Source organism: Microtus oregoni, unplaced genomic scaffold, assembly GCF_018167655.1.
Source record: "Microtus oregoni isolate MIOR12 unplaced genomic scaffold, Mior012 000025F_ref0000491, whole genome shotgun sequence".
In the NCBI taxonomy this organism is placed as follows: Eukaryota; Metazoa; Chordata; class Mammalia; order Rodentia; family Cricetidae; genus Microtus; species Microtus oregoni.
The window spans coordinates 18,186,223-18,201,860 of record NW_024543084.1 but is presented as its reverse complement, the minus strand read 5'-3'; the positions used below and the strand labels follow the sequence as shown (position 1 = coordinate 18,201,860).

The window sequence follows — 15,638 nt, the reverse complement described above, 5'->3', positions numbered from 1 at the left end:
ATTGGTGTTCACTTGTGGAGATGTTCCGTGCTGGTGCGCACTGTTCACAGTGAGTCCCGCCTGCTCCTGGTAGATTCTGGAATCTTTATACTTAATCGTGACCTTTAAGTCAGTAGGTATGTAAAGCTCTACCACATATTGTTTTGTGGTGGTCTGTCAGAGTGAATCAGCAGCTGGGAATGTGGGCTGGTTGCCGGATGTTGGGCACTTGGTTGCAGGATCTAGGTGTAGCCTCTGTCTTTGCCATTTGGCTTGCTGGACTTACATATAAAGATATAGTATTGAACCCATGAATGCATTGCCCTGTGTGTGTGTATGTGTGTGTGTGTGTGTGTGTCTATGTGTGCGTGCATGTTTGTGGGGGGGCTGCATGTGTGTGCTTGTGTGCGTGCGTGCATGTGTGGGGGGGGGGTACATGTTGAAGCCAGGGCTTTGCATATACAAAGCTCAGTATTTTGCCACTCATCTACATAACTAGCTATTAATTTTTATTTTTTTTCTTTTTTTTTTATTGAGAAAAGGAAAAAAAAACAAGTTTTCGCCTCCTCCCAGTCTCCCATTTCCCTCCCCCTCCTCCCACCCTTCTCCCCCTCCCCCCACTCTTCTCCCCCTCCCTCTCCAGTCCAAAGAGCAGTCAGGGTTCCCTGCCCTGTGGTAAGTCCTAGGTCCTCCCCCCTCCGTCCATATCTAGGAAGGTGAACATCCTTAATTTTTATTTTATTTTATCTTATTTTATTTTTTTGAGATAGTTTTACTAAATTGTCCAGAATGGTCTTGAATTCCACCTGGCCTCAAGTTAATGATTCCTCTACTTAACTGAAGAGCTGGGATTACATGTGCGGACCACAGCTGACGATAAGTGCACTGCTTTTGACAGAGCATTTTGTTGACATTTTATGTAGCATTCATGCTGGAGTTAGAAGAAATGTCTTTATTTTTTAAACTTTATTATTTTTTTAAAATTTCATGTGCATTGGGATTTTGCTTGCATGTATATCTGTGTGAGAATGCCAGATCCCCTAGAACTGGAGTTACAGACAGTTGTGAGCTGCCATATAGATACTGGAATTGAATCTGGGTCCTCTGGAAGATCAAGCAGTGCTCTTAACTGCTGAGCCATCTGTCCAGCCCCCAAAGAAATGTCTTTAAATTACAGGGAACTTAACTGACAGGGAAAGAAAGGTGCAGCTAGCCCCAGCGGATGGATTTGAGGGGCGTGGAGGCATTCTAAGGTGATATTAAAATACATATGTAAGGTCCAGAAGGAAGGGTGTTTATTTTCTCACACTTCCGTCATTTCTAATGGGCCACGGACACTAATGGGTGGGAAGGTGGAGTAATGGCTAAGAAGGGGTGTGAGGAAAGTGTGTCTTCTCCAGGTATTTCTCCACCATGACAGCAGTGTTGAGGAGCTTGTTTGATGACTGAGTCTGGAGAGAAATGGAAATAAGAAGGCTGTGCGTGTTTTTCTGTCTATTTTGATTTTTCTCTGTTTTTTATTTGAGTTTGTCCTCTGTAAGGTTTTTCCTGTGTGTAACGTGAGTGAGTGGCAGGACCTTCTAGATCTCGAGTTAATGCTCTGTCCTTCTAGAGCTGAAAATGCCTCTCCCTTCTGTGTCTCTTTTCCTTTCCCTGCCTCTAGGTCTTTGGGGATTGTGTGTGTAGCTCTCTGTTATTCAGCTACTTAACTCTTTCCTTTCCAGGTTCTTCTGGTTCTTTTAGCCTCCCAAATTCTGGGGACATGTTCATGAACATGCAGAGTCTGAATGGGGATTCTTACCAAGGGTCCCAAGTCGGAGCCAATGTGCAGTCACAGGTAGGAGAAATGCCCCAGCTGGGGCCTTTCTGGCAGGGTAGGGTTTGGGCTCAAAACTCCCCCGCTCTGACCCATGAAGTGGTCTGCACATTCATGCAGATCCTGTGTTGGGTGCATCCAAACGGGACACATTTGCCCACCTCTTAATTCAGTGAGAAGTCAAGTGGACAATGTCTTTGATGATTCAAAGCTGATGAACTTTGTGAATGCATTCGGCTCTGGCTTGAGCTCATGGAGATGGGGGGTCTTTGTTATGACAGAACAGAAGATTGTGTGTGCTTGACAGGGAGGGGGTAGGGAGAGAGAGGGGAAAAGAATAAACAAGAGAACATATTACTCTTTTATTCCTGCATTTTTGCAAGTCAGGAAACTGAAACCTGAATTCTTAAAGTAGATTCCAGGTTCAACCCCTTTCTTGTCCTCTTAACTGAGAACAAGTGTTCTTAGTCTTAGGCACTGGTGGTAGGGATGTGTGTTGGGGTGGGGAGATTGATTCGGCATTCATTATCTGTGAGTAGATTTTCACCCACAGCCACACACATTTGCTTGCTGTAGATGGAAAGTCTGCATTACTATGAAGATGCTATTGTTTGGCTGGTGTGAAAAACAAAGGTGTGTGAGTTTAAATATGCAAGGAATCTTTGAAATCCCTCCAGTCACATTTGATTGATAAATTTGTCTTTCGTTGGAGATGCTCCACCCTTGTGGCACACATAATTCAAATTGTTCCCTTTTGTAAGTGATGGGGTTTTAATAGATTGAGGTGATGAATTCTGTTCCGTCTCACTTCTAGGTGGATACCCTCCGTCATGTTATCAATCAGACGGGAGGCTACAGTGATGGCCTTGGAGCAAACTCACTGTATAGTCCACACAACTTAAACGTGAGTACCCTGGGGAGCCAGCTGTGGGAATGAACAAGTTAATAGTCACTGGACTTGGCTCCACGTCTTGTTGGCAGTTGGGGGTGGCAGTATCTTTGCTATAACTTCATTTTATGGACCTCAGTGCTTGATGTGTGTTACCTAGCTGTCTTTTGAAGCCCTCTCAGATGCCCAAAAGGGGCTGGTGTCCTATCATCAGTGGGCATAAGTACCGGCCCATTAAGATGCCATTTTCTAGCAGCCGTGCTGTGTTCGGGAGATGGTGGGAAACAGGTCATTTATCTTAGAATCAAGCAGCAGGAAAATTCCCCAGCACAGAGCAGGTGAAGGTGATAACCTTGGAGACCCAGCATATCAGCAGCCATGCTAAACACAGAACCCCATTCTTCCGGCAGCTGACTGGGCTGTGGGCCTGGGGTGCAACATGTGACCTGAGAGTTTAATGGCCTCTCTGCTTTAACATAGAGCAACCCTTGCTACTGATTCACAAGCTTTCCCTTCCTTCCCATCCTGGCGTGAATGGGAAACGGCAAACACACAGCTCTGTAAAGGAGGTGTCAGGAGCAGGGAGGAGGAGAATGGCCTCCCTTTTAGGGCCTTCGTTTGCTCTAAGAGTAAATATTAATGACTTAAAAAGTGATTGAGGATGTTCAATTGTAAAGAAAAAAAAAGGGACCATTAAATACTCAAATCTTTTACATTTGAAATGTCAAATCTTTCTTTTTGGGTTTATAAATAACTCATAATGACCTACAACAAGACGTATAAAAAGCCTTTTGGTCGCATTTCTCCTTTTTCATTTAAGTGTTTTGAAATGCTTCAGAGAATGTGCGATATCCTTATCAACATGATAAAATATGAAGTCGTGATTGCCTGCAGCATTTTACAGACTGAATTCCATCTTCACTGATGAGGCCTGATAAGACGCTGTTGTATAATACAGTGCATAATCTCAAACCACCAGAGTAAGGATTAATTTATTTTGAAAAAGAAAAAAAAAAGAATACTCGTTGACAGCCTCTCCTGCAGCTGCCATGCAGTGAGAAATATTGTACATTTGTTGTTTATAAGTTTGGATAAAAGAGAACTGATGTTTACTTCAGATGGGATCTCTTTACACTTGGATCTGTGTAAGACTTCTCCTAAGGAGACTCTCAGACCTGAGAGGAAACAGCATACCATTTAGATAGGGGACACACATGGGCTTGTCACCACCCAACTAGGCATGATTGAAGCTTTCAGAAACAATGCCATGGCTTATTATTTCATCTTATCTCCCTTTCCTACCCAGAATTTGATATCTCAAGCTGCAATTTTTTTTATTTAGATTACCAGCCCTTTAGGTTTCCTATCCATCCTTCTCCTTATTGCCTGTCTACCCCTCTTTCTAGCCCTCACCCTTGGTTCTAGAGCAGTGGTTCTTAACCTGTGGGCCACGACCCCATTGGGGGAGTTGAATGACCCTTACATAGGGGTCACATATCAGGTATCCTGCATAGCAGATGCTTACATTATGATTGATAATAGTAGCAAAATTACACTCATGAAGTAGCAATGAAAATGATTTTATGGTTGGCCTCACCACAACATGAGGAACTATGTTAAAGGGTTACAGCATTAGGAAGGTTGAGAACCACTGTCCTAGAGAGATGGGAGGGCGTTTATAGGCAGAACTATGCAGCGAAACAGAAGACAAGGTGTTTTTTAAGGACAGCATGGGCATGGAATGTGGCTCCATGACAGAGAACTTACCTAGCATGCTCAAGGCCCTGGGATCCAGACCCAGTTCCAGGAAGCAACAGCAATCACACACACAACTGTTGTTGGGGAAGAAGCAGTTGTCATGCCCAAAAGACCTTCATGTCTCTCTCTGGAGAAATTACAGATGGACAGGAGGGAGGTAGAGAACCAAGGAGTCCTGTGGAGTGTGAGGCCAGGCTAGCTGGAGCCTCCGGGACAGTGTCAGGCAGCTCGCCCTTGCCTTCCCTCCAGAAAGGCTTGCCCCATCAGTTCTGCTCAGTGTTCCCCAACTCACAAGTCTAGCACCTCCCTCTTCTTGACTGACATAAAAATACGTAGCGACAAGCTGTCTGCCACAGCAGAAATCTGATCAGACATTGATTTCAGCAATTGCCTCTATAGGGCGAGACATGAGGCAAATTTGTTTCTGAGTACTGTTAGTGCTGGTGCAGGTCCGCGGCGGGAAGGGCCAGCGGCATGTGGCGGGCAGCATCACCATCCCGACGAGGGGCTCCACTTGCAGATAATTGGAAAACTGATTTGAATAGCATGTACCCCTCCACAGTTCATACATTTTCATTCTCGAAGCTCCTATTTGGAGGGAAATTCTGGCTTTCATTTTCCAAGGGTTACATTAGCTGACTGTCAGGCATATATGGGAGAAGTGTGGGCAGTTTCTCCATGGGGACAGTGATGAAGCTGGCTGTAGTGTCTGTTTCCTGGAGCTTAAGGTTGCGCCAAGGCATCAAGTTGGGTTTCCCCACTGCCTCTCCTGAAAGGTTGCTTTTGAGTGGTGGTTTTTACCAGCAGATCAGAGGCCAAGCTCCATGTCAGCTTGGGACTAGCTGAAGTCATCTTCACCAAGCTGATTTATCACCCAATCTTTACTTGATAGGGTGGATTTGTTTTACATATATTTAATCCCACTTTAACACATGCTTCCAACTCCTGCCAAAGCAGGTTCAGAAAATACATTTTGCTAATGCATCTTTGCTCTTGTGTTGTTGTCGGGGTGTTCTAAACTGGGAAGTGGAATTAATATGCAGACGTGCACCCACTGAACTGTGCCTCTCCTTTCAGGCTAATGGAGGCTGGCAGGACGCAACAACTCCATCTTCTGTGACTTCTCCTACGGAAGGCCCGGGCAGCGTGCACTCGGATACCTCTAACTAATCCCCGGGGCTTTCCCAGCTGACATGCCTTGATAAGCGCATTCAGAGCAATAGGAGGAGGAAGAAAGCGTTTTGTAACCCACCACCTATAGCTTTACTGTAAACCTTGTCTTCTTAGAGAACTCGGGAAACCTGTTTTTTAAGGGATCATTATCATTTGTATTTAAACTTGAGACACACATTTAAAAGAAAGCACTTTATCCAGTTAGGCCAAGATGTAACATTGTTGACAGTTCTGTGACTGTTTCATCATAATTTATTATCGATCTTTTACATGAATGGTTCCACAGTTGCCAGTTACTTGGCCTTAAGGGTAAGAAGTACCGTCTGTGCTAGACCCCAATTATAGAGTGTGCAAGGTTCGCCTTGCCTGAGCTGAACCCCTCAGATTTCCATGCAGAGTCAGTCATTGTCGTCCTCATGCCATCAATGGGCTTGGAGGGGAGGTGCCGTCTGCTGCCTCTCCTAAGGAAGGTGTGTTTCAGAACTTCATGTTTGTGTTGTAATTAGATCTAAGACTGGTGGCCTCCTTTCTCCCTCTGAAGCACCAGAGCCCAGAGTCTGCGCTGATGAGACCACGGATCCAGATTGCCCTGAGGTGAAGATCTCGCTGCTACAGAGGTGAAAACAAGACCTGTCTGGGTTTGACCATGTGCACTGGGTGCTGCACAGACTTGTCAAGGTGTGCTTGTCCTCTGGGCAGCCTGGGAAGGCCCTGCTCTCGGGAGTGCTGTATATAGTGTAGCAAAAGAGTATTTATACATCCCACCAATCAAAACACAGCTTTATTACCTCATGCGAACTCATTCAAACCAATAGAATCCCAACATGTTCTGTAGCTTAGAGCGCTCACTTACTACCTCTGAACAATACTCACGCTGTAGTTCGTCTCTTTCTTATCTTTTTGCATCTTGTAATTAACTTTGTTTCCCTTCACAAAATGTAATGTACATTGTAATCTTTTCAAAGAAAACTCAGGGTTGCTTTTGCAACCTTTAAAAAGCCGAGATCGGCAACATTGGGTCTGACTCTTAACACAGGATCAGCCAAGCTGTTGTAAATACTGAGAAGCGTTTGAATGTCCTTCATCTTGTTACTAATCCATAAAGAAAAAAAAGAAGAAAAAAAAAGGCGGATTCTTGTGATGCGTTCAGATTCAGTATTCAGCACTGTACATTTCACCCTGTGTGGCGGGCCCTCTCCTCCTTTTGTATTGTATGCGATTCTGAAACTGACTGAGTCGTGACAATAATTTGTGGCGGTGATTCTGATGTATTAAAAGCGTTCCGTGTTCCTTTCTACTGGCTCACACCCTGGATTGAGAAGTCTTCCTTGTGGTAGTTATATGTAGTTTCAAACATGAATAAACTTTGCTTTCCTGATTAAACCTGAATGCCATGTGTGTCTCTGCTCCTTGAGCCAGCACAGGTGTGGGATGGAGGTTGGGGCGGGGCACATGTCTATAGAGGTGAGGGTGGCAGCGAAGCTAAGCTGCTGGCTGCTGTTCCTGGTGAGGCCTTTGACCACCCACTGGACCGTCTCACATCCCTTCCCATGTTTATGGACTGAGAAACTGAAGCACAGACCTGGGACAACCCGGGCCTGCTGCCCTTGGCACTTACATTCCTCTGACCTAATGTGGCTCTGGAACTTGCTAGATGGTCTTTTGAAAGGCAAGAGTCTTGTCCTGTTCACTTCTTTAACTAGCTGGAGATGAGCAAAGGTTTAGAAAGAGTGGGCCTCACATGCCAATCCAATCCTTCTCCCTATGTCTTAACATTCTCAGTTTGCAATATGTACAACCAGCTAGATATTTTTAACAGATTGAACATTATTTTTGTGTTACCCAGGTTGTAATAAAGTCCATATATTTGCATACATGCTTGTCACTAATGTCCAAATCTTTATAATAAAAGAGGCCCATTGCAAATAATTGGCCTGTTTACTATATCTCAAGGAAATTGACTCACAGGAAATCAGATTAATTTTAATCAGTTGCAGCAAATGTCTATGATAAATATATCTGTTTTCCTATTTCAGCTGGTAGAACCAGGCAGAACAAGGGCTGGGGCCGCCGCCCCCATTAATCTTGCAGCAGTTATTCTGTGCAGATAAACTTTATAAAATAGATTGCCCTCCACAGCTGTCCTCCCTCGTGTGAGTGCTCAGCCTGCCCATAGGAATCTCTCCCATGGCTAAACAATCATTTGCATGATTCAATTAGCTTGTAGGTTAGCCTTTCTTATTTTTGTACATGAAATAATCCCTGGGCTGTTTGGTTTTACAAACTAGATCCCGTGGAAATGTCACATACAGATGCGCACACACAAATTCATCTTCCTTAGCATCCTCAGATACCCAAGGACCATCTTGGCTTTCGTCTTGGGTCAGCCTGTTGAAAGAAACACTCACTAGAACTTACTGGGGATTTCCTGACACTTGGCAGGGATATGGAAAGAGTCTGGCTATTCCTGGGGATGCTGATGTAGAAACAGCCATGTGGTGGCTTAGATGATGCCATGTGCAGTTTCCCTCCTTGCTTTTCGCCTCCTCTGTAGATATACTGGGAGGCTTCCCTGGCCTTCCTACCAGTCTCTGGGCGTCTCTAGGATAGGGATGGTTTACAGGCTTGAAGAGCACATGGGCATTAGCTCCAAGGGTCTTGTGTGGATTTAGACGTGGATTTTGGGGAGATTTCAGCTGGGTACCTCTCCTGGATCAAACAATGGGTTAAGACAGATCCAGAGACAATGAAGTCAGTCCCACACCACAGGAGCTGGATCCTGGGGAGTCTTTCTCTTCTGATTTTGAAAACCATTGTTTTTGGGGTATTGGCAAGACGGGTAAGACCCACCCATGGAGCCAAAGGTAATAACAGCAGGGAGTCACTTGAACCCGCCATTTGCAGGCAAGGGGCCCTGCATAATGGTGGATGGATGAGAACATGTGTGCTTGTGTGAGAATGTGTGTTCACAGTGTCTGGAGCCCCAGCACCCCAGCAACTGCTCATTCACATGACAACCATTCACAACCCAGAGGGGCTGTGTACTAGAGAAGTCCTTCTGTGTGGAAGGTGATGTCTGGATTAGATTCCTAGATTTGGGGAGGGGTAAATGTCTGTTGCCATCCTGGGCATGTGACCTTTGTTTACTGGTTATCTCTCATACCTAGTGTTATGGTCTGCTGACCTGGGTACACTGTCCCTTTAAGAGACAAGCCCTGCCCTCTCCCAACCCCTCACCTTCCACTTAGGGAAATGGATATCTGGACTCCTGCCTCCTCCTGCCTGCACTCTCTCTTTCTGTCTCTCTTCCCCTCCCCCTCCCTCTGTGCCTCTCTCTCTTCTTTCCCCTTCTCCCCTTCCCACTGAATAAACTATACCCACTTTCTCTTCATGGTGACTATCTGGCTCTCACCCACTGTGGCTCCTCGTGGGACCCACCTAGGTCTCTCACCCACCTGGGACCCACAGAGGTCCCTTAGGGAACTGTACCGGTTTAACTAAACAATTAGACCTAGGCTAACATTGCTGGCCTTCCAGCTACCACCATTAGCAGGTACTAGAGTCTCCAGTGAATGATGGCCGTTATGCCTCCAGTGTGAGGTCCTTTCAAGGAGTGTGGCCAGGAGTCCCTCCTCTGTCCCCCTGGACCTTACATGATTCTCCACCCGTGCCTGCATGTACTAAGGTGTGTGTGTGTGATGGTGATTCATCGTGTGGTGCCACACGCCTGGATCACCAAGGTAAAGGATGAAGGAGCCAGTGCTCTAGGGCTGGAGTGGGCCTGGCACCATGGCTAGTGATAGTTCTGCCTGGTCCTTTATTCCCCTTTATTTCACAGACAGCACTGCACACATCCGTGGTGCATGGGCTTTCACAGACAGCACCGCACACATCCGTGATGCACGAGCTTTCACAGACAGCACCGCACACATGAGCATCACACACCTCAGTACACAGGGGCCATTAGAGTTGCTCTGTTATAAGGCGCATCTAAGGCTCAAAGGAGTGATGTCACCGCACCAAGGTCAGGGCCATGAAGGCTGACAACCACTTGGCCAAACACAGAAACAGATTTTAAGTGTGGGTATATCTGAACCCAATTTTTATTTTTTTGTATGTGTGTGTGGTAGGTGTATGTACATCCACATGTGTGTTGGTGCTCATATGTACAAGGTGCATCTACACCCGTTTATACACGTGTGTGTGTGTGTGTGTGTGTGTGTGTGTGTGTGTGTAGAGGTCTGAAGTTAACGTCAAGTATCTTCCTTGATTGCTCTCTGCCTTATTCATTGAGTCAGGATCTCTCCCTGAAGCTCTCATGGGATCATGGCTGCCGTGCCTACCTGGCTTCTATGTGAGCTCTGGGACTATGAACTCTAGTCCTTATACTTACACAGTGAACTCTTTATCTGCTGAGCAGCCTTCCTGTTCCCCAAATCACATCTTAAACCCCATGTCTTGTCAGTGTCTCTTTTCTGTGGCATTGGGCCTGTGAACTTTCTGGGTCTGCCTCCCACTGCTAAGCCCAAAGTGTCAATCAAATAGAGCCGGGGTTGGGTTCCATAGGAATTTAAGGCCAATGACAGGCCTGCAGTTTGATCCCAGTTAGTCTGAGTCCCAGTGACTTACTCCTTGACTGATGACTTGGCTGATATACAGGGAACTTGCTTCCAGCTAGGCCCAAGTGCAGAGCCAGGAACCTATTTCCTCAGTCAGGTGGGCACTGCCAGTCAGATCAACAGCATAGCTGCATGGTTAAGAGGGCCCCAAGACTTAGCACTCAGGAATCTGGGCTCCCAAGGGACATATCTGGGTCTGGTCCTGGCTCCGTCACATACAAGCTGTGTGCATTCTTGGGAAGTCACATAACCTCCCTCTGCATCAGCTTCCTTAGTGGTTGTGTGCCTACCTCCTAACATAGCATAGTCAGGCAAATTGGTACTGTGCCCTACAGATAATCCTGCTGGGTCTGGAGTCTCTAATAGTTATTACCCCAGGGCAAGGTGTAGATGGATATTTCTGTCCCACCTGGCCCCACAGTCATTCAGTCCCAAATAAACACACAGAGGCTTATATTAATTATAACCTGTTTGGCCTATTAGCTCAGGCTTATTATTTACTAGCTCTTACAACTTAAATTAACCCATAATTCTTGTCTATGTTTAGTCATGTGGCTTGGTACCTTTTCTCAGTAAGGCATTCTCATCTTGCTTCCTCTGCTTCTGGCTTGTGACTGTGTCTCTGCCTTTCTTCTTCCCAGAATTCTCCTGGTCTGGTTGCCCTGCCTATACTTCCTGCCTGGCTACTGGCCAATCAGTATTTTTTTAAACCAATGCGTGTCACAAATCTTTATAGTGTACAAGAGCTTTATCCCACAGCAGCAAAGAGTTTTGTGGTGGTTTGGATATGTATGCCCCCCCCCCCCCAATAGATTCATGTGTTTGAAAGCTTGGCCCATAGGGAGGGGCACTTTTAGGAGGTGTGGCCTTGTTGGAGGAAATGTGTCACTGAGGGAGCAGGCTTTGAGGTGTCTTATATGCTCAAGCTATGCCTAAGTCTCCTGCTGTCTGTGTATCAAAATATAGAACTTTGGGCTGGAGAGGTAACTCAGGTTAAGTACATTGGTTGTTCTTCCAGAGGACCAGGGTTCAATTCCCAACACCCACATGGCAGCTCATAACTGTTGTACCTCCAGTTCCAGGGGATCCAACACCCTCAGACAGGCATACAGGCTGGCAAAATACAGTCAAAGCGCAAAAAATAAAAAAAATAATAATAAATTTTTTAAAAGAGTAAAAAGAAAAATGTAGAACTCTCAGCTCCTTCTCCAGCGCCATGACTGCCTGCATATCACATTTCCCACCCTAATGATAACAGACTAAATCTTTGCGACTGTAAGCCAGCCCCAACTGAATGTTTTCCTTTGTTGCTGTGGTCATGGTATCTCTGCATAGCAAAGGAAACCCAGAGACAGGCCCAAGACTCCTCCTGTGGATCCCACATTGTGGTTAGAACCCAAGCACCACCCTGCGATACAAAGAGCGAGGGTACCTGAGCCTGGCTGAGTTCTGCCATCTGTCAGGTTGTGTGTGACTTTGGGCATGGCCTTCTCTGAAGCCTTGGTTTCCTAGCCAAGTAGTAATCGCGTTCCTGCCTAAGGTTATAGGTAAAGACAGAGAGAACCCACGTGGTGTGCTGTGTAAGATGGGGCGGTTCTCACTACTGCTCACTGATCCGACGAGGAGGGCAGGCCTGAGACATTTCCACCATGCAGCAGGGTTATCAGCTACCAAGTGAGGCTCTGTGGGTGGATTGTCCTTTTAACTCAGATCAGGCCGGCTGTCCGCACACCTCCAGGCTGGACCTTAGCAGAGGCCTCACCTCTGCACCATCTCAGGAAATAATAAAAACCTGGCTCTTTTTTCCTGGTTAAATTTCAACAGAAAGTGTACGCATCATTAAATATGGAAATCCAGAATTTTATTAGCAATCTGCTAGATCTGAACTGACGCCAATTAAACAAAAAAGATATCATTTATAAAAAGGCAGAGTTCAACTTGTATTAAATATGAAATGCAATTTTCTCCTGGTTTTGATTTATTACTGGCGGTCCATTGTTCAAAGAAGCATGTTATATTTCAATAGAGAAATATTGTTTATTCATTAATATTTTAAAACAGGCTTATTGCTGTGCATGGCTCTCACCGAATGAAACTTATGATTTAAAACATGAATTAATAAACACATTTGAAAGTGTTAGACGAGATCACAGCCTCTCATTTTTCATTTTCCTGGGAGCATATTAAATTTTTATAATTCTGCACCTACAGTTTTTTCTTTTAAATAAAGACACAGATTCCGAATTACTCTGCTAATTTTAGGTACCTGAGAGAAGGAAACAGTGTCATGGGGACCAGAGTCGGGATGGCAGATTCCTCCAGAAGACAGGTTTTTCTTTGTAGCGTTCATAAATCAAAATGAATGAGCTTTGTGTGGGAGGCGGTGTTCCTAGGTGTGAAGCTGCTGGCTGGAATGGACCCACTCGTGGGGCAGTGTGGGCGGTGTGTATGTGTGTGCCTCAGTTGCAAAAGAATGAGAGAAACATGGGCACGTCAGCTGGCTGGTTGAATGTGTGCAAACTGATTGCACCTCAGTTGTTCAGCCCAGTGGCCAAGTGATGGCAATTGAGCACCTACTGTGTGCCAGGCAGCATGCTGGTTTCAGGGCGGGCTGGTCACTGTGATCTTTCCTTTTCCCATGGAGCTACTTGAGTCATTTTCCCACCAGGACCTGAACCTGTTGACTTTCTTCATGGTCACCTCCCCGCACCCCACAGAGTAACAATGTTTTCTATGTTTCTATTCCTCAGGGAATGTTTGTGGACATGCTGGTGGGTGGAGAACCTGGGGAAAGAGGACCTCTGCAGGCAGGGAGAGATGCACAACCTGCTTGAGGACCATGGAGCAACCATGACCAGGTGGGTCAGTAGAGAGTGTGTCCCCAGACCATCTGTAGGTCTGCTCACTGCTGTCTACCAATGACAAGTGTGCCATCCCTAGCCCATATGGCAGGAAAGGAAGAAAGCCTGGAAGGAAAGACCTGCTAAGTGGCAGGATCAGGAAGATACTTGTCTCTAGGGGTTGGTCAGGTTCACACTTCTCTAAAGGGTGCTCAGGAAGCTGGGCGGTGGTGGCGCACGCCTTTAGTCCCAGCACTTGGGAGGCAGAGGCAGGTGGATCTACATGAGTTGGAGGCCAGCCTGGTCTATAGAGCTAGTTCCACGACAACCAAGGCGACACAGATAAACCCTGTCTTGAAAAATGAACCAACAAACAGAAAGACAGACAGGAAGGAAGGAAGGAAGGAAGGAAGGAAGGAAGGAAGGAAGGAGAGGGGAGGGGAGGGGGAGGGGGAGAGGGAGAGGGAACCAGAAGGGAGGGGAGAGGAGAGTGCCTTTGAGTCCCTGCAGGATGCACATGAGAAGGTCACTCACTGAAGGGCTGGAGCCCCTGAGAAGTGGAGTGGTGCTGTCACCACTCTTGCAGAAGTGGCTTAGTTTTTATGAGAGGGAATGGATTAGCTACTGCAGGAATAAGGTAGCTGTCTTGAGGGTGGGTTGCACTGTGGGAGAGGACTAATGATCCCTGGAATGTACTGGTTGCCTTGGCTGTGTGTTAACACAGGCTCCTGTAGGAATGGGAGTTTGACTGGTTGTCTCACGTGTTCTCACCAATCCTCTGCTATGTTGTGTAAACGCCTTTGTTGGTGGCTGGCTCCACGCTTCTGACTCTCTAGCCAAGGCTCTTCTGTCACTTATGTGTTACACAACCTGCCGTGCTCTGTTATAGCAGCAAAAGGCAAAGAAAGGAAGATTGCGAAGAAGGCTAGCGATGAGGGCCACGATGCCCTCAGATGCGTAGACACAGGGAGTTTGGGGGGCACCACCCAGTTCTCTCCATTGAAGAAAACGGATTGCCCGCTCTCAGGAGCTATCGACTGCAAACAGCTCCTTGGCTAGGGGTGGACCTTTGTGGGGACTCCGTGTCCCTTTCTCCGTGCTGGACTTTTGTGTGGTTTGACCCTTGCAGGTCTCACGTGTGCAGCCACAGTTTCTCTGAGTTCGCATTGCTTCAGCCCTGTTGGTCTGGAAGACACTGGTTCCTTGGAGTCACCCGTCACCTCTGACTCTTTAACAATCTTTTGACCTCTTCTTCATGTAGATCTCCAGTCTCGAGAGGAATGCCAGGTCTCATTCGGAGCTGAGTGCACTAAAGTCTCTCACTGTCTGCACATTGTCCATTTGTTACAGGTCTCTGTATTAGGCCCCATCTACTTGTGAGAAGAGGCTTCTCTGATGAGGGTGAGCAGGGCACTCGTCTATGGGTATGGCAGGATGTCACTGGCAGTCACTTTATTGCTATGTTCATTTAGCAGAATCATAGCAGTAGGTTGTCCCCTAAGGTCCATGTCCTATCTAATCTTGGGTTCTTGGTCTTGTTAGCAGTGTTAGGTTTGGGTTCCCGCTTGTACAGTGGGCCTTAGATCCAAGCAGAGAGTGGTTGTTTGCTCCCATTATGTTTGTGCCTTTATTGCACTAGTCTGTCTTACGAGCAGGTTACTGTTATAGGTCATAGGGTTGTAGCTGGAGGGTGTTGATTGCTCTTCTGCCTGCTGACCACCTGAGATTGAGGTGCCTGGAGCAGCTTTCCAGGCTCGCATGGATCCCTGGGTTGGAGCCATGGCCCTCTTGAACTTTATGGACGGACTTAATATGGTTTTCCAATATGGTAGTGTCAACTTTCCCACTCCCAGACCCATCATTTTTGCTGTTTCCATGAACCTGGTGTTGAATTCCTGTCGTCACCAACAACAGAAGGACCTTTGAGGGTGTTTTTTAGGCATTTGCCTGTGCTCCTCTCTGAAGTACATCTTCAAGTTCTTTACTTGTTTCCTTCCTTCCTTTCTTTTTGCAGGTGCATGTGTGTGGCACAAGGGGATGTGTGTGCATGTTTGCATGGTGGACATGTGTGAAGACACGCAAACATGGCTGTGTACAAGCATGTGGAGGCCTGAGATCAGTGTCAGGTATCTCCCTAGCTCTCTACACCTTTTGTACTGAAGCAGCTAGAACCCAGAGCTTACAGATCAACAGGTCTTGCGCTGGGATTACAGAGCCCTGTCATGGCCTCTGAGCATTTGTTTGAATTCTGATCATCAGGCTTATGAGGCCAGCGCTTTACCCACCCCCATCTCCCCAGCCTCTGACTCCAATGTCACTTGTCTTTTTGTTGCTGGCTTATAGGACATTTTAATGAACTGTGGTACACTGCTTCATTTTAAGTTGAACATATTTTACCCTTCTGCGAGTACTGCTTTCTGTGTTATCTGAGGTAGGATCTGATCACCCTGCACATAGATCTGTGGTGTCATCTCTCTCCACATGTGTGTCCTTCCATTATTCTGATCTCTCAAGGCTGCTGAGTGGTTTGCTGCCTCTGCACCAATACCTCATTGGCTCGATTC

General features: G+C 46.4%; 1 protein-coding gene across 2 annotated transcripts in view; it reads left to right on the top strand.

The window, feature by feature from the left end:
* Window positions 1-7,021, top strand: part of Pbx3 (PBX homeobox 3) — a 192,369-nt gene extending 185,348 nt beyond the window's left edge. The window contains exons 7-9 of one of the 2 annotated variants that reach the window (XM_041675102.1): window positions 1,704-1,816; window positions 2,610-2,699; window positions 5,520-7,021. In XM_041675102.1, coding sequence (XP_041531036.1) covers window positions 1,704-1,816; window positions 2,610-2,699; window positions 5,520-5,612 — 296 coding nt within the window. In that variant the 3' untranslated portion in view covers window positions 5,613-7,021. The remainder of the gene's footprint in view (window positions 1-1,703; window positions 1,817-2,609; window positions 2,700-5,519) is intronic. The other variant, XM_041675103.1, reaches the window with a different exon arrangement.
* Window positions 7,022-15,638: the final 8,617 nt, after the last annotated feature.